Source organism: Typopeltis vanoorti, chromosome 24 (genome assembly GCF_054136105.1).
Source record: "Typopeltis vanoorti isolate ZY-2024b chromosome 24, IOZ_Tvanoo_1.0, whole genome shotgun sequence".
NCBI classification, from domain to species: domain Eukaryota; kingdom Metazoa; phylum Arthropoda; class Arachnida; order Uropygi; family Thelyphonidae; genus Typopeltis; species Typopeltis vanoorti.
Window position 1 is genome coordinate 25,884,004 of NC_143572.1, and position 27,223 is coordinate 25,911,226.

The 27,223-nt window shown below is 36.4% G+C and overlaps 1 protein-coding gene across 2 annotated transcripts in view; it reads right to left on the reverse strand.

Annotated features, from left to right (window-relative positions):
• Positions 1 to 27,223, reverse strand: part of LOC150093032 (dual specificity protein phosphatase CDC14A-like) — a 382,808-nt gene that overhangs the window by 198,418 nt on the left and 157,167 nt on the right. For both annotated transcript variants that reach the window (XM_090413766.1, XM_090413767.1), the window contains one exon: positions 25,584 to 25,663. In XM_090413766.1, the coding sequence (XP_090269892.1) occupies positions 25,584 to 25,663 (80 nt within the window). The remainder of the gene's footprint in view (positions 1 to 25,583; positions 25,664 to 27,223) is intronic.

Genomic DNA, 27,223 nt, shown 5'->3' on the forward strand with positions numbered 1-27,223 from the left:
TTACTAAGGTTTGTTATACGTTAAAGATACCAAGAAATTTTATACTTGGTTTTCAACCCTTTTCCCAAGTAAGCAAAACAAAGTTTTGCACATGAAATATATTCATGTCTGAGCTACTTGTATATAGAGGCTAATAACTTCTATCACTTGCCTTAGTATGTATCCCATAATGCAAAGCACCCCCCCCTCACACACACACACCTTTTTTGGATGTGTATAATGCAATACATGAGACCTTATAAAGGTCGAAACCAGTCTGGATAGTGGCCCTTCCCATTATGCACTGCATTATACACATCAGAAAAGGAGATGTGCTTTGTATTATGGGATACAAATGAAGTCATTAGCCTCTATATACAAGTAGCTAAGATGTGAATATATTTCACGTGCAAGATGTTGTTTTGCTTACTTGAGAAAAGAATTAAAAATTTCTTGGTATCTTTAACAAGTCATTTCTGTTTTCTAGCATTTTTGGAGATGATTAGTTGAAAAAGTGAAGTTAGGTATGGGCATCGATTAAATCATGATTTCCAGATATCACTCAGAATGAGTCTTTGGTTTCTGTTGAGTAAACCATGTGAAAAATAAGAGTGACGGATCTTTAAAATCCAGCAAGAAATAAGGATATCCTCTAACAATGGAATAGAAGCTTTGTCCCAATCGATATTCCTCTCTGTTATAAGCACATCTCTACAGTATTTCCTCTTTCTTAATTTCAAGCTTCTGTATGACCTTATGTACAGAAGACCACAGGAACAAGGTATCCTGTAGATCCATCTGGATGTTTGTAGAAGCAATACTATCCTTAGAAGACTAAAGGGAACTGCATATAGGGAGAATGGGCTTGAAGGCAACTCTGATAGAATAAGTTTTAAGGGGTTGGCAATTTTGGATAGATGAATTACCAATGTAACTGAAGCAGATCTCTGTAATGAATGTCGAGTTTCGGTCTTAGAGTACGATTTTTTTGGACAATCAGATATCTGTTGGGGATGAACTGGCTAAGTAGAAATGGAAGTTTTTTTTTTTTTTTAAGGGTGTGAATGATGCCTTTTGTAAAGGATGGTGAAGAGATGATAAGCTGAGATAACGTCCAGTGTGCATGGGCTTGCAAGTAAATATCTAAAGCGAATTTTCGGTAGAGATCAAGATATCAAGAAAAAAAAAAGGTAACTTGCATTCATTTTCTAATCTGCAAGTAAATTTAATTTTTCGATGGAAAGAGTTGAGTGAAATTAAAAAAATTATCCAAGTCAACAATATGTTCCAGACAATAAAATGTCATCATAAATTTTCACAAATAGCAAGCTCAAGTTTGGCTGATGAAAGAAATTTTTTAAAAAAAAAATTCTCCAAGAGCCTGTGTAACTCAGTGGATGTGGCGTTTGAACACCATGGTGCTTAGCCGCACGAAGGAAGACTTGGTTTCGAGTCTAGTCTGCGACTAGAGGAAATTTTTCTAAGCCTTTTTTCGACTGGTTCCCGAGTTAGTCGATCTCTGGCATGGGCAAGCGGGTTTTTCCTCCCAGAAACTCGGGTTTTTCGTCCCGTAAACTCAAGAAAATCGACCGTAGAAGCCACATTATTTTCAGACATTAAATATATTGTGTTGGGGATAGGGACCATGAGATGGCGGCACATTTGAGCCGTCTCTCTTCACTATGTACCGCTTAATTAGTGATAGTCTTGGGCCATCTATCTCTGATTGGTACCAGTGGAGATTGAGCTGCCCACTGAGTCTCCAAAAGTTAGATAGGGCTAAATGGCCTCGCTTACTCCCGTATACGGGAATAAAAAGGCGTTAGCTGATTTTTTTTTTTTTTTTTTTTAAATTCTCCACAAAAAAAGTCTTATAGCAGGAGGGAGAGTTAAGGGACTTTCCATAGCAAGCACAAAGAGTTTATAGAGATGGTCATTCCATTTCAAGTCATTAAACCAAAGGTAGTTTTCGTAACATCTGGTAAGAAGAGGTCTTCATTGAAGCTCAAGCTTCATCCACTGAAACATTTATATAGAATGAAACTATATCAAGACTTTACAATGTTGTCTAATGATCAGATAGAAATATTAGACAGTTTCTGCATAAAATGTGCTGAGTTCATGAAGAAGGAATCTGAGTGTCAGTCTTGTGAATTTTCAGTAAGTCATACATACAATCCTGTAGTTAACAGGTGCAGTGACTTGAGTTTTCTCTTTAATTCAATGGGTAAGATTTATATATTACAAACAAGAACAGAGATCACTGTCTGGGGGAAGGGGAAGCTAAAGAAACTGAAAGAAGCAGATAAATTTTAGACATATAGTTAACTGTATTCATGATGACTACAACATCATCGTTGTATGTCATTGTTTCTTCTTAAACTGAAAAGAACCTTTTTCCCCATTTTCAATGATGTTGCTTTTATGGTGTGTAAGATAATTGGAGAAGCAATGTAGCTTTGAACATAACATCATTTGCTGTATTCCATGGAAGGTAGCAAGGACTGTTTCTACACTGAATATATATAAAAAAATCAATTTTTGGGACATAGAAGTAATGGCAAAATTTTTGCTTTCAGCCTTGGTTAAATGAGGATAGACAAATAAAAGGAATAACAGCTTCTATTTGGCCAGTTTGTCCACAATGGATATTCAATAAGGACAATCCAAAACATATTTTTTAATCCTACTTCAGAGCAAAATCTTAATATGCATGCATTACAGAAACTATTTCAGTTCCTTATATTGGCAATCCATCCACTGAAATCACCAACCTCCTTAAAAGTAAGTAGCCTTCAAGCCTATTCTCCACATATGCAGCTCCTTAATTCTTCTAAGGAGAACAGTAAATAAGACATGTACAAGTTTCAACATAAGAAAGAAGGAACACCATAGTGATGTGCTTATAACAGAGAGGAAAAATCAGGTCTGGCTTACTACTCATCATCAAATTCCTGCCATGTACCCTCAAGGGATGTACAGGATATGATAGTACTACATGAAAAAAATTACATCATTACTAACTTCCTATCTACAATTTTCCTCCAAATCAATCTGTTACTTGTCAAGACTCCAACATTGCCAGATCTTATATTTCTATCGTCTAAGGCACTTTGTACCGTATCAATCCACCTATATCTTGGTCTTCCTCTGGGTTGTTTTCCTGCAACCTGGCAGAGGACTGTTTTGCTAATCTTTCTTCGCCCATTCTGTTTAAGTGACCATACCACCTGAGATTAGCTCTGCTAACGCATTCCTGGATGTTGACAATGTCAAGTTCTTTCCTAATATCCTCGTTTTTAATATGATATTGCCATTGATGCCATCTGTTCACGCCTATAATCTTTCTCAGGACTCTCATATCTGCGGTCTCTAGTCTTTGGTCAAGTGTTTTACTTCTGACCCTGCTCTCAGATCCATAAGTTAAAACTGGTTTGAACACTGTCTTGTATACGCCTAATTTAGTGTTCCGACTAATTTCTCTCTTATTCCATATGAATTTATTCAATTGACTTCCTACCATACCACCTTTGCTGGTTCTGTTGTCTATTTGTATATTTAATTTCCCATCTTCAGTAAAAATCATGCCTAAGTAGCTAAAATGTTTCACATGTTCCACAGGTTCTCCATTCACAACACAGTTGACATTTTCAATGATTCTGAATATTTTCAGTGTCTTTGTCTTTTTATTACTGACCTTCATACCATATCTATTACAGGGTGTTCGGGATAAATTTGACAGTTTCGTAAGGAAAAAGAAAATCTTCTTTGTATCTATTAAATTTAATGAATTGACAAAAAACCATTACAGGCAGAGTTAATTACAATACTATCAACAAGATTTACTCAAAATAACCACCATTAGCATCGATCACAGCTTCAATTCTGCTTCGGAACCTCGAACAAGCTGATGCTACAGTCTCCCTGGGAAGGGCCGCAAAAACTGTTTTAATTTTATCCATTAACTGGGCTTTTGTATTACTGGAAGTGCGATTGGTGTCTTTTTCAACTGCGCCCCATACAAAATAATCCATGGGGTTAAGGTCTGGGGAGTTTGGAGGCCAAACATTTGGACTGGTGAAGTCGTAGAAATTTTCAGACAACCATTTTTGACTTTTCCCAGAGGTGTGGCAAGGGGCTGAATCCTGCTGCCATACATACGGCCTACCATTGGCTACCCTTGTTATCCAGGGCTTGACTACAGTTAGCAACTCCACGAACAAAGCCCGAATTCCAATGCCAGGGTTCTTCAACACCTGTTCCTGCAGATTTGCGAGGAATTCTGCTGTACGAACGCAATCAGATCGTCTGCTAGGGATCTTTCTTCTTGCTACATCCTCGTAGTCACCATTGCAAGTCTCTAGTTCATGCCTGATTGTTTTTACTGTATTCAGGGAGCATTGGGCAGCAGTCGTAATATCCTTATTTTGATGGCGGGCACGAATCATCATGATACAAGTTATTCTCTTCCATGATTCAGGTGGGTTCCAGCTATCCATCCTTTCTGACATCTTGTATATGAATGAAGAAGGGTCCAAACTTTTAAATGAAGAGAAGTGTGTGTTAATACATGTAACTTACGGAAAAATATAATTAATTATAAATATGTCAAATTTATCCCGAACACCCTGTACAACAGCTATTCAATTTAGTCAGAGAATCTTGCAGATTTGTAGTGGACTTATTTAGAAGTATAACATCATCCGCATTAAGCAAAGAGCTGACATTAACATCTCCAATTCTGATATCATGTTTAATACCACTTTCCTTCATAATGTGATCCATATAGATAATGAATAACAGAGGGGATAATGTACATCCTTTTCTCACACCAGATTTAACATTAAACCATCTTCCTGTACTTCCTTCAATTCTAATTGCTGACTTAGAACTCAAATAAAGACTAAGTATTGCTTGATATAATGCCCCATTGACACCATATAACTGTAGCGTATTGAATAGCTTCTCTCTTGGCACCTTGTCATATGCCTTTTCCAAATCGACAAAACTTAAATACAGATCTCTATTATATTCCCATGCTTTCTTGACTATTTGTCGTAAAGTGAAGATCTGATCCTGACAGCCTCTATTTGGCCTGAATCCAGCTTGTTCTTCACCAAGCTTTTCTTCCACAATTCTTCTCAACCATTCCTCAAGTATACTTGCATAGATCTTGCCAGGAACACTCAGTAGGGAAATACCTCTGTAATTCTCACATTCAGTTTTGTTTCCCTTTTTATATATGGGTACTATGAGAGCTCTACTCCAATCATTGGGAATTCGTCCCTCTGTCCAGGCTTTCTGAACTATGCAGTGCAGCCACTGTAAGACTCTTATACCACCATACTTCAGCATTTCTGGTCGAATATCATCTATTCCTGCTGCCTTTCCACATTTCAAGCATTTGATGGCTTTTTCTACTTCAAGTATGGATACGTATTCCTGACTGCATGCCTGGTCAGTGTTTTTTACCACTGTGCTGTCATCACTGCTTATTTCATTTAGCAGTTTTTCAAAGTAATTACTCCATACTTCAAGAATATCTTTTTCTCCCGTTTTCATATCACCTTCATCATCTCTAACTCCTTTTACAGCACTCTTTCCTCCATTCAGAAGCTTCTTCAACAACCTCCAGAATATTTTGCCACCTTCTTGATATTTATTTTCTATGTTCTTGCCAAACTCCTCCCATGACTTTTGTTTAGCTAGTTGTACACAGTGTTTAGCATTCTTGCATTTGTCTCTGTATTCTCTAAGAGCACAAGCTGACTTATTTGACAGGAACTTTTGATATGCTTTCTTCTTTTCCTTCACTGCCTCTTTAACTTCCTGTGTCCACCAGGGAGTTCTGATTTTTTTATCCTTGCAGACAACATCACCACATGCCTCTCTGGCAGAAGCATTCAATGTTTTCTTCAGAGTTTGCCACTAAATCTCCAAGGTTTGATTCCTGTTCTCAAACTCTTTCATTTTTTCTTCAATAATCTTTGTGAATTTTAGTCTACAGTTCACATCTGAGAGCTGCTCAACTTTTATTCGCTTTAAAACTTTCTTACATGTTATTCTTTTCAATATGAAATTCAATTTTACCCTGCTCAAGACTAAATAGTGATCACTTCCAATTTCAAATCCTCTGTACACTCTGGTGTCCTGCACCAGGGAGAAAACATCACTATCAACAATAACATAGTCAATAAGACTTTTCTTATTCCTTGCCTCTTGTCTCCATGTGAATTTGTGCACATTTTTATGTTGGAACATGGTGTCAGTAATAACCAGTCCATGTCCTGAGCAGAAATCCAACAGATATTTGCCATTATCATTAGCTTTGCTCTTTTCTCCAAATTTTCCCAAAATATTTTTGTATGTCCCAAAATCATTTCCTACTCTGCTATTTAGGTACCCAACAAGGACCAACTTTTCCTTTTTCATTGTGTCAGTTGCTTTTTCTAAAGCCTCAAAAAATTCCTCCATTTCTTCCTTAGTAGAACCTTTTGTGGGATCATAGGCACAAATAAGTCTCATTGTCCAGTTCCCCATTCTCATACTTGCCCACATTACTCTACTTGAGACTGACTGCCATTCGAGATTAGCCTCGTATTTTGTGTTGAATACTATGGCTACTCCTTCTTTTCCTTGATTGTCATTGCCTGAATATAACATTTTGTATTTATTGGTCAGAAAGATCTCACCAGTTTTGGTCTTTTTTGTTTCTGTCACCCCTATTATGTCGATCTGGTACTTATCTAATTCCTCAGCTAGCTCCATTTCTTTGCCATTCAGGCTTCTTATGTTGACAGTACCGATCTTTAACTCTGGTGATGTTGAGTTGGGGTTTGTTTTCAGATTTGTTCCAGTAGCTGACTTGTCGCTGTTCGCCCTGGTTCCCTGGCAAAAACAACGTTTACTACTCTTCAAATGCATATCATCATATCAAATGTGACAAAACCTCTATGCCATATCTAGAGGATAATTTTCTCATTAGATTAAAGAATCCAGCAGTATTATTTTTTTACACAGCTAGCTAAACAAAAACCAAGAACTCATCCTAAGTGAGTCCTATTATGTGAGCGATCAAATAATGACTTGGTTGCTGCACATACTTGACTTCAATTTCTTAGCTAATCATCTTCAAACAATGCTAGTGTTAAATTGTGAATGAAGAATTTTATGATTTATTAATACTTCATTCATGATTTAATATAAACTGCATTTCCTGAGCTAAGTTTGCTCCTAAATAAATTGTAATTTAAACACTTACTATTATTTGTTCATTGAAATAATAATTGTAATTTTTTTTAGTTATTTTATCTTGTATAAATTATTAATATAACTTGTAAATGTATCCTAAGTGAACTGTAATATATGCATTTTATTTGTTGTTACGGAAAGTGAAAGTATTTCTAATGGACTCTGCTAATGTGATTTGATTGGCTGCTGTCAGAAAACTAAGTTATTTCATGAAAGTGTGCCTTAGCATTGAAAACTGTACAACGATCACGTGATAATTTGGTGGTTTGGACAGAAAAAAGAGAGAGGATTTATGAGATAGAGGAAGAAGGAACCAAAAGGAAAATGGAGTGAGTGTAGATAGGTAGTGAGACATGACCTAACTTGAGATTGAATGTCGCAACAAAGATTTGGAAACTTGTTCCGATTTTAATGAATCTGACTTCGAACTCATAATTATTTATAGTTTCCTGTCACCTTGTAAAGGAATTTACCTGAGTGAGTGGATAATAATAATATGATTGAGATTTATCATAAGACAAGTTATTACGAGCAAGAAAATATCTTTTCCAGTGTTGGCAAATAAGTTGTTGAACTCAGGGATACTACAAGTTTTGTGTCGTCTATAGTGGAAGATTATCGAGTGCCTATAAGTGATGTAAGAATTTTCAAAAATGTGCAAGTTATGATGATCATACTTGTAAGAATATCTATTCTATAACTAACGTGTGATAGTGTTGCTTGTGTCCAAAGAACTTGGTAAAATTTTGTGTTGCTGAAGCTAGCTAGTCCAGCTTGATGAGTGATATAAAACATTTCCTTGCAAAACAAAATGTGTATTGTGAGATAACACATAGAAACTTCATTAAATAAATAGTTCGTGTTTGAATGTGTTATCTCACAATACATATGTATATTTAAGACTGAACCTTTTAAGAACTATTTTAATCCTCTGATAGATATTGAAGTTGCCAGTTAAGTGTTTGATAAATTGAAGTTTATGAATATTTCTCTGAGATGAAAAAGAATTAACTTTTAAATGTTTTGCTAAATATTGATGTTGTTTAAAGTGAAACTAAGTTGAAATCATAACAGATGAGAATTGTGAAAGCCTTATACATAAGTTCTAGAAGTAAATGATATACTCAGCTGAGTAGAATCTAATTTCTTTATAGAATGCATAAATTGTTTTCTAATTGTATTGATCTTAATAGAGTTCTTGTTTCTTATGTAAGAATAATATTTTGAGAGAATTAAATATCTTGTTTAACTTGATTCTTATGCTTGATTAATTTCAGTTTCATTGCACCGCTCATTAAAATATGAATCTTGCGAGAAACTCTATATATAAGTAAGACAATTTCGGCCTGTAGTAAGTTCTCATAGCTGTAGTGCTAATTGGTGCTCGATTCCCTCAGAAAAATTGTGTGATTTCAAACACAGAGTGGTGCAGTACAATAAAAATTTTTCTTTATGTTTGAAAGTGGGGTCAAACAACAGCTAGCAAATGTAAGGTTGGATGAAAGACAAACCCAACACTAGAAAATGGATAACTCATGCCACACTTCACTGTCTTCTAGTGTTTTCGACTGTTTATTAATGTGTATTTTTTGCTTACCTTTGTCTTTTATCATGAAGAAGAGGCAAGTTCACTATGGCAAAACTGGCCATATTTTTTTCTTTGTACATTTTTCATTCGTTAAATGACCAAATAAAACCAGTTTCTTATATAAAAAAAAATGCCACAAGAGCGACAGATTCTATAACCCTTCAGTTTAATGGAATGGATTAGGCAGAAACACTGAAAATATCAACTGCATTGTGAATGGAGAACCTATAGAACAAATAAAACACATTTCAGCTACTTTGGCACAATTTTTAGTGAAGATGGTAAATTAAATATGGAAATAGACAACAGAATCAGCAGAGCCAGTATGGTAGGAGGTCAACTGAATAAATTTATATGGAATAACACAGAAATTAGTCAAAACACTAATTAGTTGTATACAAGACAGTGTTCAAAACCAGTTTTAACTTATGGATCTGAGAGCTGAGTTAGAAATAAAACACTTGACCAAAGACTAGAGACCGCAGATATGAGAGTCCTGAGAAAGATTAGGGATGTGAACAGATGGCATCAATGGCAATATCATATTAAAAATGAGGATATTAGCAAAGAACTTGACATTGTTAGCGTCCAGGAATGTGTTAGCAGAGCTAATATCAAGTGGTATGGTCACTTAAACAGAATGGGAGAGGAAAGGTTAGCGAAACAAGTGTTCTTTGCAAGGTTGGCAGGAAAAAGACCCAGAGGAAGACCAGAAATATAAGATCTGATAATGTTGGAGTCTTGACAGGTAACAGATTGATTTGGAGGAAAAGTGTAGATAGTAAGTTAGTAATGATGCAAGTTTTTCATGTAGTACTTTCATATCCTGTACACCCCTTGAATGTATATATCAGGAATTTGATGATGATACTTTATCCCATAGGGTTCTGATGACTGCTATTTCTTGTATTATTAGATGAAAGGAAGCAGAATGGAAATATTTCTTGTAAGTGTTAGTTTTCTGAACATGGAATAAGTAAGTTTTTTTGCTCAGAGACATGGTGAAGGATATCTAAAAATGGAATGGATCTGTTATTTTCCAATTCCAGTGTGAAGTTTAAGTGAGGATGCAGATTCTTTAGGTACCTCAAATTCTTTTAGTTCTGTGGATCTTTGCAAGATAAAAATATTGTCAACACAGCAGAGCCAAATTTTTGATTTTAACCAGTAGATATCAAGAGCATGCTTTTCAAAGGACTGCATAAGCTAACTAGAAGTATAGAAAATAGCTAAACATTCCATCTGCTTATAATATTTATTCTCAAACCAAAAAGAAAAGAAAGGAAATGGAAGACATCATAATCTACACATTCTACACAACAAATAAAAATCATGTACTTTGGCAGCAAGCAGAAATGCCCTATACACTCTACAACAATTTTGCAAGGAAATTCAAACAATTTTCTGATATGTTACATACTCAAACACACAATGTAACAAAAACCAAGTAATTATCTTAAAAGCCTATCTAGTCCCATTCATCAAAAATCTCCAGCATATGAATTATGATATGATACACAATACATTTAATCATGTATAGTGAGTAATTGTTATCTGTTGAACTATTTAATTGTTGATTTCTTTACTGGTGGCTTTTATGATAAATACCAGTTTTTGACATCCTAATTTTTTGCTTTTTTGAAGAAGTGCCACAATGTATACAAAATTGAGCTTTAAGCTAATAAATCAGTGTCACACAATTGCTAATTTCCCTGCATTCTTCATACCAGAAATCATTTGATATGTCTTTATGGCAATTTTTTTTTTGAGCAACTCCACTTACACCCCCCCCCGACACACACACACACCCAACTTCTCCAAAACCACTACTCAGCACATCCTGTTTAATTAAATTATTATTTAAAAGGTATTTAAAAAAACAAACTTTTAAAGGTAAGGAAAAGAGAATCAAAGTCAGACAGTTTTCAGAGGGGCAATCAACTAAAATATGCAAATATTATTCAAGAAAAAAACCAAACGTGTCGAAAACCTCAAACAGCACATCAAAGCTTTAAATGAAACTTTTACCGACAAAATATGTGCAGTCGAAGCTAAGCTTGAACAAATCGAAAACCAGCGCAACGCAAGCTTCACTCCGTCAGCGAAAGAACTTCACGATCTAATCGCATCGATGGTAAACAACTTGAGGGAGGCCAAACACAAAAAACTCAACGCCATCATTTTGAACTTCCCGGCGAAAAACGGAAAATCGATACAAGAGGACATCAACAAACTAGCCGAAGAATGCAACAGTGATCCTAAGAATATCGTTAGTTGCCATCGTTTCGGGCCTATAAATAAAAGGAAGGATGGGACGAACTTTCTGCGCCTAGTAAAAATGACTTGCGACACGCCGACAAGCACATCAAAAATAATAATAGCGATCAACAACAAGTTCAAGGACACCTGTCCCGAATCGTGATATGTGCACAACCAGACCTAACATTTGCACAAAGATAACAAAGATGCCAGCTTCGAAGACAACTCGAAGAAAAACGTCAAAATGGTGACAACAGTTGGACTATTGACTACAGACAAGATAAACTGGTGAAAAAACCAAGTGATGCCACTAGCAGCCACCATGGAGACCAGCATGCAGGCACCACATAGGAAATGTGCAAGACCCATGCAGTCCAACATACGACTCGCAAAACCTTACACATCCACTTCACCAACATCCGTGGCCTAAACTCCAACCTGAATAGTGTCCTCTACCACCTACAGTCTACCAAACCCCACCTACTCCATCTGGCAGAAACTCAAATCTCACCTCCCCCCCCCCCCCTAGCACCACTTATCTCAACCTTCCAAACTACTCACTCTCCAACAACTTTCACCCCAAGGGTGGTGTCTGCACATACATCTGCTCTGACATATCTTGCCAGAGAGCACCCAACATAGAATCACCCAACTTTGACCTTCTTTGGTTGAAAATATTCCTTCTCCACTCAGTCCAATTCATCTGCTGTCTCTATCGCTCCCCAAACGCAACCAACCATCCAGAGCTCTTTAATTTCCTCTCCCTAAAAGTCGACCTCCTCCAATTACACTTTCCCAACAGCGAAAACATCCTCCTAGGAGAATTTAACGTCCACAACACTAGCTGGCTTTTCTCCTCCAGTTGTACAGATCTTGCAGGCAGAGATGCCAAAACATTTGCCATCACTAACGACCTTACACAACTTGTCCAGATGCCAACCAGAATACAAGATAACCCAAACCAATTCCCGAACACCCTAGATCGCTTCCTCACCAATGACCCCTCCAAATACACAGTGAAAGTAGCGATCCCCCTGGGCAATTCTGACCACAACCTAGTGCTCATCTCCTCCCCCATGCAACAACGTTTACACAGACACTCCCATACAAGAGTAGTCTGGCACTATAACAGTGCCAAGTGGGACAGCCTCCGCAACTTCTATGCCACATTCCCATGGCTGGACTATTGCTTCCAGCCTTCCAACCCAAACATATGCACCGAGCTTATTACCAAAGTAATCTTCACCGGCATGAATACATACATTCCACACAGCACTCTGAACTGCCACTCCCTAACTACACCCTGGTTCTCCAAAACATGTGCCATGCTCCAAAAGGCTGTAGAGATGAAACACCAGACGTACCACAACTGGCTGAAATCAAGAACCTCATCATCCTTCAAGGCTTACACCGAAGCCCATAATAGATGCAAAAAAAACAATCAACTCATCCAAAACAGAGTTCAAAAGAGCAAAAAAGCAGGAAACTAGCAGCCTGTCCAAATGGCAGCCAAGCCTTTTGGTCTCTCTCCAAAGCAGCAGGCTGTAACTTCTGTCCAACAGTATTACACCTTGATGGCTCTACTGCATCATCACCCACAGAAAAAGCCAATCTTCTGACTCATACTTTGCTTCAAGTGCATGCATAACTGACGATAGTAAATGTCCCCCAACCATTTCAGACACCCAACATACAATGCCCCTATATCCTTTTGCCAGGATGAGATCAGAAAATTACTGTCCAAATTAGACACAAAAAACTGGCCCTGATGGCATTCCCCCAATTGTTCTGAAAGTTTGTGCTCCAGAACTGACTCCTCTCCTATGTCACCTATATATACTCTCCTACACCACTGGAATCTAGCCCACAAACTGGAAATTGGCCTATATTCAGCCCATTCCCAAGAAGGGTGACAAGTCATTGCCAGCTAATTACCGCCCTATCTCGCTTACCAGTCCTGTCAAAGGTAATGGAAAAAATCATCAATTCCCAACTCCTACACTATCTTGAAGACACTCACCAAATAAATGACTGCCAGTACGGATTCCGCCACTGCTGGTCAACAGGAAATCTACTCACACACGTCACCCATCTCTGGACAAATGCTATAGAGAGGTTTGGCGAATCTCAAGTGGTTGCATTAAATATCTCCAAAGCCTTTGGCCAGGTCTGGCACAAAGGCCTACTAGGCAAACTACCATCATTCGGTCTGACCCAGGACTTCTGTAGGTGGATTGCCAGTTTTCTGTCTGGATGCACACTGTGTGCGATGGTGGACGGCTCCCTATCCTCTCACCACTCAATTAATGCTGGGGTCCCCACAAGGTTCTGTCCTCTCACCAACCCCTCTTCCAACTTTATATCAATGACCTACTGCAATTGACCTCCAACCCAATACACAGTTTTGCAGACGACAGCACACTACACTCCTCGCTTGGATTTGATAAGCCTTACCCTACACAACTCACCTCAACCTACAGAACATACTGTGGAACAGTCTCCCACCTGCTGTGTTTTCCAAGGAATACAACTTAAAGTCACTCAAATCAAATGTAAACAAATTCCTCCTTTCCCAACCCACTACCCATACACGGTACTATAGGTTGACCAGCCAATCTCCTGTGTATGGAACAACATATATATAAAAAAAAAAAAAACTTGAAGACTCAGTGGTAAACTCTGAAGAAAACACTCACAGATTCAGCAAGGGAAGCATGTAGTGAAATTGTCTGAAAGTATAGGAAAATTCAAACTTCATGGTGGCCTCAAGAAGTTAAAGAGGCAATCCTCCAGAAAAGAAGGAGGCATATAGAAAATTCTTAACAAATAAGTCAGCAGGTGCCCTCAACAAATACAGTGTAGCAAAATAAGTCATTGGAAGAACTTTAATAAGAATATAGAAGATAAATCAGGAAGGTGGCAAACTGTGCTGAAGACTATTGAAAAAGCTTAGAAATGGAGGGAAAAAGGACTGTGAACAGTGAAGTAATACAGGGTGTTCGGGATAAATTTGACATATTTATAATTAATTATATTTTTCCGTAAGTTACATGTATTAACACACACTTCTCTTCATTTAAAAGTTTGGACCCTTCTTCATTCATATACAAGATGTCAGAAAGGATGGATAGCTGGAACCCACCTGAATCATGGAAGAGAATAACTTGTATCATGATGATTCGTGCCTGCCATCAAAATAAGGATATTACGACTGCTGCCCAATGCTCCCTGAATATAGTAAAAACAATCAGGCATGAACTAGAGACTTGCAATGGTGACTACGAGGATGTAGCAAGAAGAAAGATCCCTAGCAGACGATCTGATTGCGTTCGTACAGCAGAATTCCTCGCAAATCTGCAGGAACAGGTGTTGAAGAACCCTGGCATTGGAATTCGGGCTTTGTTCGTGGAGTTGCTAACTGTAGTCAAGCCCTGGATAACAAGGGTAGCCAATGGTAGGCCGTATGTATGGCAGCAGGATTCGGCCCCTTGCCACACCTCTGGGAAAAGTCAAAAATGGTTGTCTGAAAATTTCTACGACTTCACCAGTCCAAATGTTTGGCCTCCAAACTCCCCAGACCTTAACCCCATGGATTATTTTGTATGGGGCGCAGTTGAAAAAGACACCAATCGCACTTCCAGTAATACAAAAGCCCAGTTAATGGATAAAATTAAAACAGTTTTTGCGGCCCTTCCCAGGGAGACTGTAGCATCAGCTTGTTCGAGGTTCCGAAGCAGAATTGAAGCTGTGATCGATGCTAATGGTGGTTATTTTGAGTAAATCTTGTTGATAGTATTGTAATTAACTCTGCCTGTAATGTTTTTTTGTCAATTCATTAAATTTAATAGATACAAAGAAGATTTTCTTTTTCCTTACGAAACTGTCAAATTTATCCCGAACACCCTGTATATCACCCAGCGTAAATGAATATAAAGATATTCTAGATGATTTTTTCTAGCTCAAGTATTGACAGAACAGTGGAAGAATATATTCAAGAAGAATGTAATCAGAACATTCATCAAGACGTGAGCTAGAAAAAATCATCAGAAGCATGAAATGTGAAAAGGCAGTTGGAATAGATGATGATAATGAACCAGAAATACTCAAATATGGAGGCAAAAAATTCTGTCTATATTTCAGGTCATTTATAGAGGGAAATAAAATAAAAACAAAATTTCCCTATTAAGTATCCCAGGTAAGATTTACCTGCAATCAAACAACAAAACAGGTGGCTGATGCCAAAATAGCACGAAAAAGTCCCAGAGAGAGAGAGAGACCAAGAATCGAGGAAGACTGATGCAATAAGAAGTTTTCAGAAGTCTAATATATAAGATTTGATACTATTAGATTCTTGACAAGTAACAGACAAAACTGCTGATAGAAAGTTAGCAATAATGTGAAATTAACCATGTGGTACTATTATAGTGTTTAGTATACAGTGTGAGAAAATAAAAATCATAAGTATACATTACCTAAAAAAGAAATGAATTAAGAAAGACTATGATGGCAAACAATTTGAAGTGTAAACTCCATTTATAACACAGTTGTAAAGTCCATAATTTCTAAAATGAATGCTGATCACCATGTAACACTAAAAGAAAGGATTGAAGTGTAGACTGTGTAGAAGGAATGGATGCATGAAGTAAGGTTGAGGAAAGAATGGATTTACATACGAGGGATAGCCTACGCTTGAATGTGTTTAGTAACAGGAATCATGAGAAATAATTAATTGGTATGAGACCTAAAACAGAATCAGGCAACCAGACTGTGGGGGCAGAATTGGTGAGAATCTGTGTGTAACTGTATTAATGATGGAATGGGCATTATCATGGAATGATGAGTAGAGAATGATTTTGTGTTCATTTGGTTTGCACTTAACAAGCAAGTACAAGGATGTCTGCATAAGTAAAGCATTAAATAAGAAGAGCGATCTATACAAGTTGTCCAATTGTGTCACACACTACAGAGAAGAGTATAGAAAAAAGTTGCAGGTAATTTATTGTATCTGTATGCAAATACTAGGAGTATCAGAAACAAAGGGATAGACTTTGTTTCCCTGGTGATACACTGACCTCAGATTGCAGGCATCAGTGAGACTTGGCTATCAGGGGACATACTAAGTAGCATCAAGTGTAAAGAGTCAGTAGTTTTAGGAAGGACAGACAGACAGGGCAGTAGATGAGGGGGGGGGTGCTGTTAATGATATTATATGATTTGAATCCAGTTAGAGTTGAGACATATGACTGTAATAAATACTAATAAGTTTTTCATCTAGCAGTGAGTTTGAAAACATCTGGTGTGAGGTAATCTAATAAGATCAAATATTATTATTATTACACGGGCACCTCAATGGAGTCCGAAGACTCATTGCAGGAGACCAAATCGATCCACACAATCTATCATACCTCTCCTTGAACCCATTAACAGACAAGGCACTCACAACTGACTCTGGCAATCCATTCCACTCATTCACAACTCTCCAAGCAAAAAATCTAGCCATCACATCCCTACTAATCACACATTTATTCAACATCCAGAGATAACCCCTCAATCTCTGATATACTAATATAGCTTCACGAAGTGAAACCCATAAGTAGGTATCCACTGAAGTACTGAAAGAACAAAGAAGGGACTGGCGATTTGAGATTTGGCTGACCAAATTGTACGCACTATTGACTTCAACCACAAATAATATGATAACACAACATGACAAGATTTCATGGAATGTCACCCAGTTAAACATGGCTGCACTGTTTTCAGCAGGAAATCAGGGCAAGCAGCAAAAAGTCAGCTACTGGAACAGACTCAAGCTCAACATCTAGAAGAAGAAAAAAAAAACAATGTCAGACAAATTGAACATAGCAATAACCAATATAAAGAGTGTTGATGGAAAGGAAATCAAGCTTGCAGAAGAATGGGCAAAGTTATTCATCGTCATGGAATTCTGCAGACTCTTACTGGGTGTGTTTAGAAATACATCATCTGCATAAAGTAAAGAGCTGAGATTAACATTTCCAATTTTGATATCAGATATAATACCACTTTCTTTCATAACATGATCCATATCGATGATGAATAACAGAGGAGATAATGTGCACCATTGTTACACACTTGATTTAAATCAAAACATTTTCCTGTACACCTTCAATTCTAAATGATGATTTGCAGCTCAAATACAGACTATCTATGCTTGATATAATGTCCCATTTATGCAATATAAATGTAGCATTTGAACAGTTTTCTCTGGATACCTTATCATATGCTTTTTCCAGATCTATGAAACTTAAATACATATCCTTGTTATATTGCTATGATTTATATTCCTATTCCAACCATCTATTTGTTTCGAAGTGAAAATATGATCCTGACAACCTCTGTATCCTGAAAAGCTTGTTCTTCTCCAAGCTTCCCTTCCACAATTTTTTGAACTTTGTCTCCAGTATACTTACATAAATCTTACGAAGTACACTCAACAGAGAAATTTCTCTGAAATTCTCATATTCAGTTTCATTTCCCACAGATGGATACTATGAGAACTCTACTCCAATCATCTAAATTTCATTGCTCTGACCAGACCTTTTGAATTATGCAGTGCAGCCACTGTAAAACTTTTTTATCTCCATACTTGAGCATTTCCGGTCAAATATTATCTACTCCAGCTGTAGTAGAAGATCTTTTTCACATTTTATGTTTTGTTTTTGATGGCTTCTTCTACTTCGAATATTGATATGTATTTCTGTGAAGTGTTTTTTTTTTTTTACCACCATGCTGTCACTGCTAGTTTCATTTCGCAATCTTTCAAAGTAATTACTCCAGACATCTAGAATATACTTCTCTTCAGTTTTCATATCTTTATCATCTATGTGCTCATTCCTCCATTTCTGAACTTTTGCAATAGCTTCCAGAATATTTTACCACCTTCCATATATTTATTTTATATGTTCTTTTTAAACTTTTTTTATCACTTTTGTTTAGCTAGTTTTACACAGTGCTTCGATTTCTTTTCTGTATTCTCTAAGAGCACAAGTTGACTTCCTTGCCAGGAACACTTGCAACATACTTTCTTCTTTTCCTTAACTGCCTCTTTAACTTCCTGAGTCCAATATGGAGTTCTGATTTTTCTATCCTTACAGACTACCTCAGCACATGCCTCTCTGGCTGAATCAATCAATGTGTTCTTCAGAGTTTGTCTCCAATTTTTGGTTTTTGCTTTCCAACTCTTAATTTTTTATTGCAGAATGTTTGTCTATTTCAGTCTACAGTTCACCTCTAAAAGTGTTCAACTTTGGTTCATTTTAAAAGTTTCCTACACATCCTTCTTTTCAATATGAACCAATGGTAAAACTCGCTATCAACAATAACAACGTCAATAAGGCCTTCATTTCCTGCATGTTCTCTCCATGATAATTTGTGCACATTTTTATGTTGAAACATGGTGTCAGTAATAATTAGCTCATATTCTGAAGAGAAATCCAGCAGGTAGTTATTATCAGTTTATTATTATTATTATTATAAGCAGGTAGCATTATTAACTTGCTTCTTTCTCCAAAATTTCCCCAAAACATTTCTATGTCTGGTAATAATTTCTTACTCTACTGTTCAGATCTGCAACAAGGATCTGAACAGCTGCCTTCTTTAATGATTAAAATAATTCCTCAACTTCTTCCTTAGTAGAACCTTCTATGGGACCACAGGCAAAAGTAAGTCTCATTATCCAAATCCGCATTCTGATATTTGTCACATCACTCTACTTGATATTGCCTGCCATTAAAGAAGATTATCCTCATATTTAGTGTTGAATACTATAGTTACTCCTTTTCCCTGATTGCTGTTGTCTTAATATAACATCTTCTATTTGCCTGTACACCAAAAGAGAATTAACAATCTGAGATTTGCAGATGACACGGTTATTATTAAAGAAGATGAAGGAGAACTACAAAAAACAATGAAACTGTTAAAAGGAAGGGAAGAGATATGGACTTGTTATGAACTTGAAAAAAACAAAGACAATGGTATTTGGTGAGAAGAACGTGAAACAAAAGATACAAGTGGATGGAATTGATATAGAAATGTAGAAAAATTCATATATTTGGGAAGTAAAATGATGTACGATTTGGGCCGTAAAAAAGAAATAAAGATCAGGATTGCAAAGGGAAGAACAAATCTGAAGGGCCATGGATCATCTGGAAAAGTAAAGTGATCGGCATGCAAACAAAACTAAGAGTACTGGAAACATGCATCTTTAGTGGTGTACTGTATAGATCTGAAACATGGGTAATAAATAAGGAATCAAGAAAAAGAATTTTGGCATTTGAAAGAACTTGTTACAGGAAGATTATAAGAATAGGATGGGTACAGAAAATCACAAATGAAGAACTCTATCAGAAGATACAACCAAAACAGAATCTAATGCAGAAGATTATAAAACAGAAGCTGCAATTATTTGGACACATTTGTAGAATGAGTGAGAACTGGAAGATAAAGACATTGATGTTTGGTATTATGGATTGTGTAAACAGAAGAGGTAGACCATACAGAGAATGGATAGAAGACATAAAGGAATGGTATGGAATGAGTGTACAAAACTGCGACACTGTGCACTGGACAAAGAAAGGTGGAAGAAGATAGTGAAGGAATCGTTGGACACCAACGGGCAGTGAGCCCATGGTTCATGATGATGATGATGATGATTTGTTGCCTAGAAAGATCTCACCTTTCTGTCTTCTGTATTTTGGTAATACTTATTATGTTGATCTGGTACTTATCCATTCTTCTGTTAGTTCTATTTCTTTTCCACTGATGTGTCTTATGTTGAAGGTGCCAATCTTGAACTAACTTCTTGTTAACCTTGGTTTCCTGAGGAAAACAATGAGAGCCTTGGTTAATCGGGAGATAGCCTAGTTGGCATGAAATTCTGTCATGCTGTATCATCATTCTGCATTATGGTTTAAGCCAATAAGAATACAATTTGGTCAGATAAATCCTTACTTGGCAGAACATCTTCATTTGTTCAATATTCAGGTAGATACCTAACATGATACACCATGAGAAGGCCTGGTCGAATCTCCACAACATTACAATAACATTAGGAATAGTAACATTAGTGGTACATGGAGGTCTCTGCCCAGTTATCCAGCTTTGACCTTAAATATTCCACGTTGGCTTTCTATAAATAGAAAAAGACAATGAATCATTTGAAATATGTGACTAATGTGGAAAAAAAAAAGACAGACAGTTATTTGATTCTTTTTCTCCTTACTGAAGTGAAGTGTATTGTGGGATGTTGGCGATTAAATATAGTAAAAATGAATCTAATATGTTTGGTCCATAGGGTCAAATGGAAACATATGATCTATGTGGCAGAAGCAGGCTACAGTTTTGAGTGTAGCTGTGTTGAGTGCTTGGTTCTCTAAATGTTCGATATAGAAATTAGCCAAAGAAGGAGGGAGGGGGGGGTGCATTGCAGTTTAATCTATTTGTTATAAGTTTTGCCTTGCCAAATAAAATAAGTTGACTTTACAATAAATCTGAGCAATTCAAATATCCCTGGAAAAAAAGGCAAAACTTTATTAAATCAAAGGTTCTGTTAGTGGTATACATTAGTAAATGGAGAAGTAATATAAAAAATTAATCATGATGTTTTTGAGTATTTTTATGGATGTAGTTTTCTTTTTAATTCTTTTTAATGAATAAATTTTTTTTTAAATATAAAAGAGGAGGGATTACCTGCACATCTTCTTCAAAAGTCTGTAAGCGGAACTGACTATACTATCAAATAATTGGAGGGATATTAGATCTGTCAATTTTTGGTATGCCATAAAGTTGAGAAGCTTAAACATGAAAGGGATTTAGATTGTTAATAATTTCTTTGGCTGAAGAGTTCTTTTGTGTCATATTCTGTTTCATTTGTAATAGCAGCTGATTAAGCATTTTATGATTGTTGTATAACTTTTTAAAGAAGTTATCTTTCGCTATTAAAATCTTGAAGGATGGATCTATCTCCATGGGAACAAAGTTGACGATTTTGGATGCAGTTGTTTTTCCAACAGCAACTAACGAATGTGAGACTTGGAACCTAAAGTAGTCAGATAAGAAAAAAATAGCTGCTTTGGAGATGTGGTGTTACAAAAGGCTGTTGAGGATACCATATACTGAAAGGCATACAAATGAACAGGCATTAGAAAAGATCAGTAGAACTTTAAAGCATCTTAAGGATATTGACAGAAGAAAGTTAAAATACTTTGGAACACAATGAAAGGATGGAAGGAGGACTTCTCAGAACAGTAATAAAAGGTAAAGTTCTTGGAAAAAGAGGAAGGAGTAGACCATCAATGAGATGGATGGTCTGTGTGTGGAGTGATTGATCTTGAGAGAGTTGAAGCCTCCAGAAAAGCATACAACAGGACTACATGGTGAGGCCTGGTGTGGCAAATCACCAAGCATTGGAGTGACTGCATGGCATCTATGGATGCCCACTGAACATATGGATGGATCTCTCTGTTGGAGGATTTCTAATCTTTGTCGGGTAATGACTTTTTACTTTTCACTTTTTTCCCTGAACAATTAGGAATGAAAAATTTTATACACAAGTATAAGGCCCCTGTCAAACTTTAAAGATGTATTCTACACATTAAAAAAAGGTCCTAATAAACATGAATTCAGAAACATTGCATTTCTGAGATACAGCTTTTTTTGTTGTTTGTTTGTAAAAGGACAAATATAGATAGAAGGCAAAATATCAGGAAATATAAATCCCTTGGTTACTTGCAAAACAAACATAAATGTACCTTACAGCAGGTGTTTAAAATCACCTCCATTGCCAGCAATCCAGGTGTTAAGACTTATATCTCACTGTCTTTGGTGAGATATCAGTCTTGCAATGCCTGAAAGTTCCTGGCTGGTGTCTGATGAGAGTGCATGCATGTGCAATGCTTTCAAACAATTCATCAACATTCCCAAAGCAGTAAAGTACACCAATGATTTCAAATGGCCCCAAAATTTAGGTCAGGTAACTGAGGAGAGTATATAATTGATTCAATCTTTCAGGAAACCATTTGATTAAGATACCTACAGCCTCACAACTGAAGTGTGGCAGGTGACTGAATTAAATTTTTCTCCAATGTAAGAGAACATCATTGCATATATTACTGAAAGTGCTTTCTACCAGGTTTTGCAACAAGTCAGGGTACGAAGTTCTCTAAGGCTGTCTGATAAAATATACAGCTCTATTAATGTCACCCAAGATGCCTGTCCATATGTTGATAGAGAACTACTGCTGATGATGATGTCTTGATTGAAACTAAATGGATTTTGATTGGTCACATGTGATTCTTGTGATACCATCTTGAGTGAATATCACCTCATCTGTGAAAAATAAACAAGAAATAGTTGATCTCACATACACTGTTGTATAAACCACTGACAAAATACCAAATGACAATGTTGATGATCACCTGTAAAAAATATTTGAACCAGCTGGAAATCATACAGATGAAACTGATCATGCAGAACCCATATAACTGCTTTAGAGAGACTGTTTCACTACAATCTTCCATGTTCTCGTACATGAATTTTGTGCCATTAGAGACATGATAATATTTTTGCCAGTTGCTGGTATCTTCACAGTTCTTCATCACCTTCTGTTTCATAGTGCAGGAATTGTACATTGCTCACAAAAGCATGATGAAGACAACTGAACATTCAAGAACATAGAACTTGAAGACTAGAGAAAGCCTCATAAACATGAACTCGCTCTCCACTGCAAATCAATAACATATCATTTACAAACATTAAAAGAACAAGCAAATGCCACATCTCAGGAAAAACCTATTAGTGAACACAATTTCAGGCAACTGTTGTATGTAATTATGGTTATATACAATCATGTGATTCATTGCATATATTCATTTTCCATTAATTTTGCAATAGCATGCACCTTTAAAGTTTATGACAAGTTGTGGAATTGGAATCACCTTGTGTGTGTGTATACACACACACACACACATTTACACATATATGAATCCTACCAACCCACTAATGATGTGCAATTATAAGTAGTTTACAACTCTTCATGGCTGGAATTCACACATGCACACACACACATATATACACTCATAAACTTTAAAGGTATATGCTCGAAACTAATTAAAAATAGACATAACACAATGAAGCACTGTGTAAACAACGATAATCACAAGCAGCCATTGCCTGAGGTCACTACTCGAGAGGCCAAGCATGGTACTCAATAAGGAGGGACAATGAGATTCATCTCCCATCTAGACATTCATGATCTATGCCTGCAGCAGAATTCAAACCCAACAGCTATTCTTGAAGATCACAGCTCAGCACTTAAAATATTAATTAGTTCTTTATATAGAGCAATGATAGCTTTATTTATTTTAGCAAGCTCTAGTAGGCTGGTCTGAAAAGTTCTCAGCCTAGACCATAGATAGCAACACATCAGCAAGATTTTTTTTTTCCAAATTGGCACATCTGTCATAAGCATCCATGTGAAATTGCAAGTCATTCTATCAAGTAGTTTTATACAGCTGTCTGAAGCAAAAGTGTTGTCTGTACCCCTTGAAATGGATAAAATTGAGTATCATGCAGTTATAAAATTCTTTATAAAAGAAGGTTTAACGCCAAAAGAAATTCATTTGAAGTTCATAGAAGTTTATGGGCCCCTTCTCCTTCATTTTCGACAATTAAGAAATGGGCTACCGAGTTTAAAAGTGGCCGTACCAGCCTTGAAGATGATCCACGTGAAGACGTCCAAAAAGTGTAACAATACCAGAAATCATTCATCAAGTGCATGATATGGCATTGGATGACCGGCAAGTCAAAGTGCATGAAATTGCTGAGGCTATAGGCATTTCAAAAGAACATGATAGGATATATTTTGCATGAAGAATTGCAAATGAAAAAGCTTTGTGCAAGATGGGTGCCATGCTTGCACACAGTAGATCAAAAACGCACTAGCATGAAAATCTCTGAATAGTGCTTGGAGCATTTTAACAAGAATAAAACTGATTTTGTGCATTGATTTATTACTACTATGGATGAGACTTGGATTCACCAGAATTCAAACAGAGGTCAAAACAGTGGACAGAAGCTGGTGCCAAGGAAGACAAAGTCGGTTCCATCAGCAGGAAAGGTCATGGCATCAGTGTTTTGGGATGCATTTTGTTCATTAATTATCTTGAAAAGGGTAAAACAATAACCGGGGAATATTATTCTGATCTTATAACCAGACTAGATAAAAAATTTCGTGTGAAAAGACCCGGTTTGCAGGATAAAAAAATCATCCTTCATCAGGACAATGCACCTGCCCACAAAGGAGTTTTGGCAATGGGAAAATTAGGGGATCTGCTCTATGAATTGTTAGAACATCCACCCTATTCCCCAGATTTGGCTCCCTCTGACTTCTATCTCTTCCCAATGCTAAAACTCTTCCTTGCTGGTCAGCGTTTTTCTTCAAATCAAGAGGTGCTGGAGTATCGCCGGAATAAATGTATTAGTCTTAAGAAGATTATGTTGAAAAATAAAAATAATTTTGAAATTATAAATTTGTTTTTTCATTTTAGGCTGAGAACTTTTCAGACTACCCTCATATATAAGTAGTACATACGGATCTAATGAATGATTCTGCTCGATATCGCATGCAAAACATAACAAACTGGTAAGTGGAAACTAAAATGTTCATAGGAGCTCAACAGGTTAGCTTTCCAATAATAATAATAATAAATGTTGAAGCATCAATACAATTCCCACTTGTGTAAAATTCATGAAAAAGTTTAAATCAGTCAAACCACATTATTTCATTTACAGATATACAAGATTAGCTGTCTTGCATGCATGAGCAAACTGCTTTAACAAACAAGTGTCGGAAATAAATGTGTGTTAAGGCTTAAATGCTGGGAGGACATCATGTTGGCAGTTTAATGGAGTATTTATAGCACTGGGAAAGGATTAAAAACTATTTTTATTCTTCCAATATTTCGTCTCAGTCACTGAGACATCTTCAGGAAGTGTAAACACTTGTAACACACACAAAAGCAACACCATACTAAACAAAACATGCAGATAATACTAGAGTCCTATCTGGATGAGAACACCATCTATGGATGTCTTTAGAAGACCTAGGATGTAAACTGGGATCTCTGAGGATTAATGTTTCTCAAATTTTGGGAAATTTCTTGCATCCATATTTATTTAAATTCAGTTGATTTCTGAGGAAAGAAAAGATGCAGATTCCAACAGTGTTTCTTTTCTAAATTTACTGTGATGGAACAAATTTACTGTATCTGAAGCAAAAATAGCAAGGGAGAAAAAATAAATAAAATATAGGAAAATCATGGTACAGATGGGTTAGTGCAGTTAAGAGTGCTGCTATAAACAAAAAAAGTAAATGCAACTATCCAGAAAAGGTGGTCAGATAATAGCTAACTATTTATTTTCAAATGATAAACTACATGGTATATAATATGCACAGATGCATATATTCTACCTGAATGGAACAAATGGAGGACTAGATCCACTAACTAATGGTCGATATGCTTCTTCAGGTGTCTTCTTCAGATAAATTATCTGAAACAAGAGATGTTAAGAATAAACAGCATTAATATAAGATGGATATATAAATATACATATTTGTAAAACACACACACACACACACACACACACACACACACACACACACACACACACACACACACACACACACACACACACACACACACAAAGATGTTATGTATGTATGTTTGAATACATATAAATGTGATGGAACAAATATATAAAATGCAATATACATTGCATCCAATATATAAAATTAGATGCAATGTATTTATTACAGTGAATTTTCTTTAGAATGGCATTGCATCTATGAGATTTCAGTTGGGACTTTCGTATTTTTTAAAGACAGCAAGTTGTATAATCGAGTTTGCTAGAGTGAGAGTCAACGGTAACATGAAGATGATAAATTTTCTGGAGTAAAATGTCTTGTTGTGATTTCACATATGATGGCTGTAGAAGAACTATACAGTTACATAGTTCTTCTACAGCCATCACATGTGAAATCACAATAAGACATTTTTGTTCATCATATATGCTATAAACAAGAAGGAGTGGTACAAAAGTAATGCTTTGATTTTTCTTTAGAACATATAATTTTTTTAACAACAGTTTAACATGGATTAATCCTCCATTTTTTGCAAGCATTCCATCATTTTTTGATAGTCTCTATCATTCTCTATGCACTTTTGAGAAAGATGCTATGCTGATCATGTATAGGTCTAACATCAAAGCTCTTCACAAACAGCTTGTTTCAGCTTATCATCTGGAAAATGGCATTTTCAGAGTACATCATTCAGAGGAACAAACAGGTGATAGTCAGATCTGGGATATGGTTGGGATGGAGAAAATCGGTCCAGTCAAATGTTTCAACTTGCATCCCTTGTGTTCAAACTGGTGTGAACTTGGACACTGTTGTGGAGAAGAAGGACCTCCATGTTTCTGCAGGGTAAGGTAGTATGTTCTTCAAATAGGTGAGAATTTCCATTAGACTCACATCTTCCACAGTAAGGAATTCAACAGTCACTTCTCTGTATATCTATAACAGCTACCATTTTGAACCATTTGTGAGCTGCCCTCGTATGACTGATCACCATGCCAGCACACACTGTTGTGGAACTAAAGACTACTGTTCACTAAGTGACATGTAAAAATTTGTGCTGTACTTCAACTGAAAGAAAAGTAAAAATAAAACAAGGGTATTATTTCATATGCTGAGAGTCTCCATCATTCTCTACAGTGATACTTATTTGTAAAGTGTAAAAGGGAAGGAAAGCTAATCTAATGTGTCATGTATCTATAAAAAGATATGTTAATGATTTGTTTTTCATAATTAGCAATAATGTTTTGTTAGATTTAGTTTCTTACATAAGTTTAATTTAGCCTGTGAAATGTAATGTGCATTTTTTTAAATGCTGCTTCTTCTTTATCAACAACTGCACCAACAGAAACTCTCAAGCCAGGCAGATCAAAGTGCTCCATTTCTTTCTATGCTTCCAAGTTCTTTCTTCATAAACAGCATTCCAGCTGATATTTTTCTAAATCTTCTCTTATCTGATCTCTTCTCTCCACCTTTTT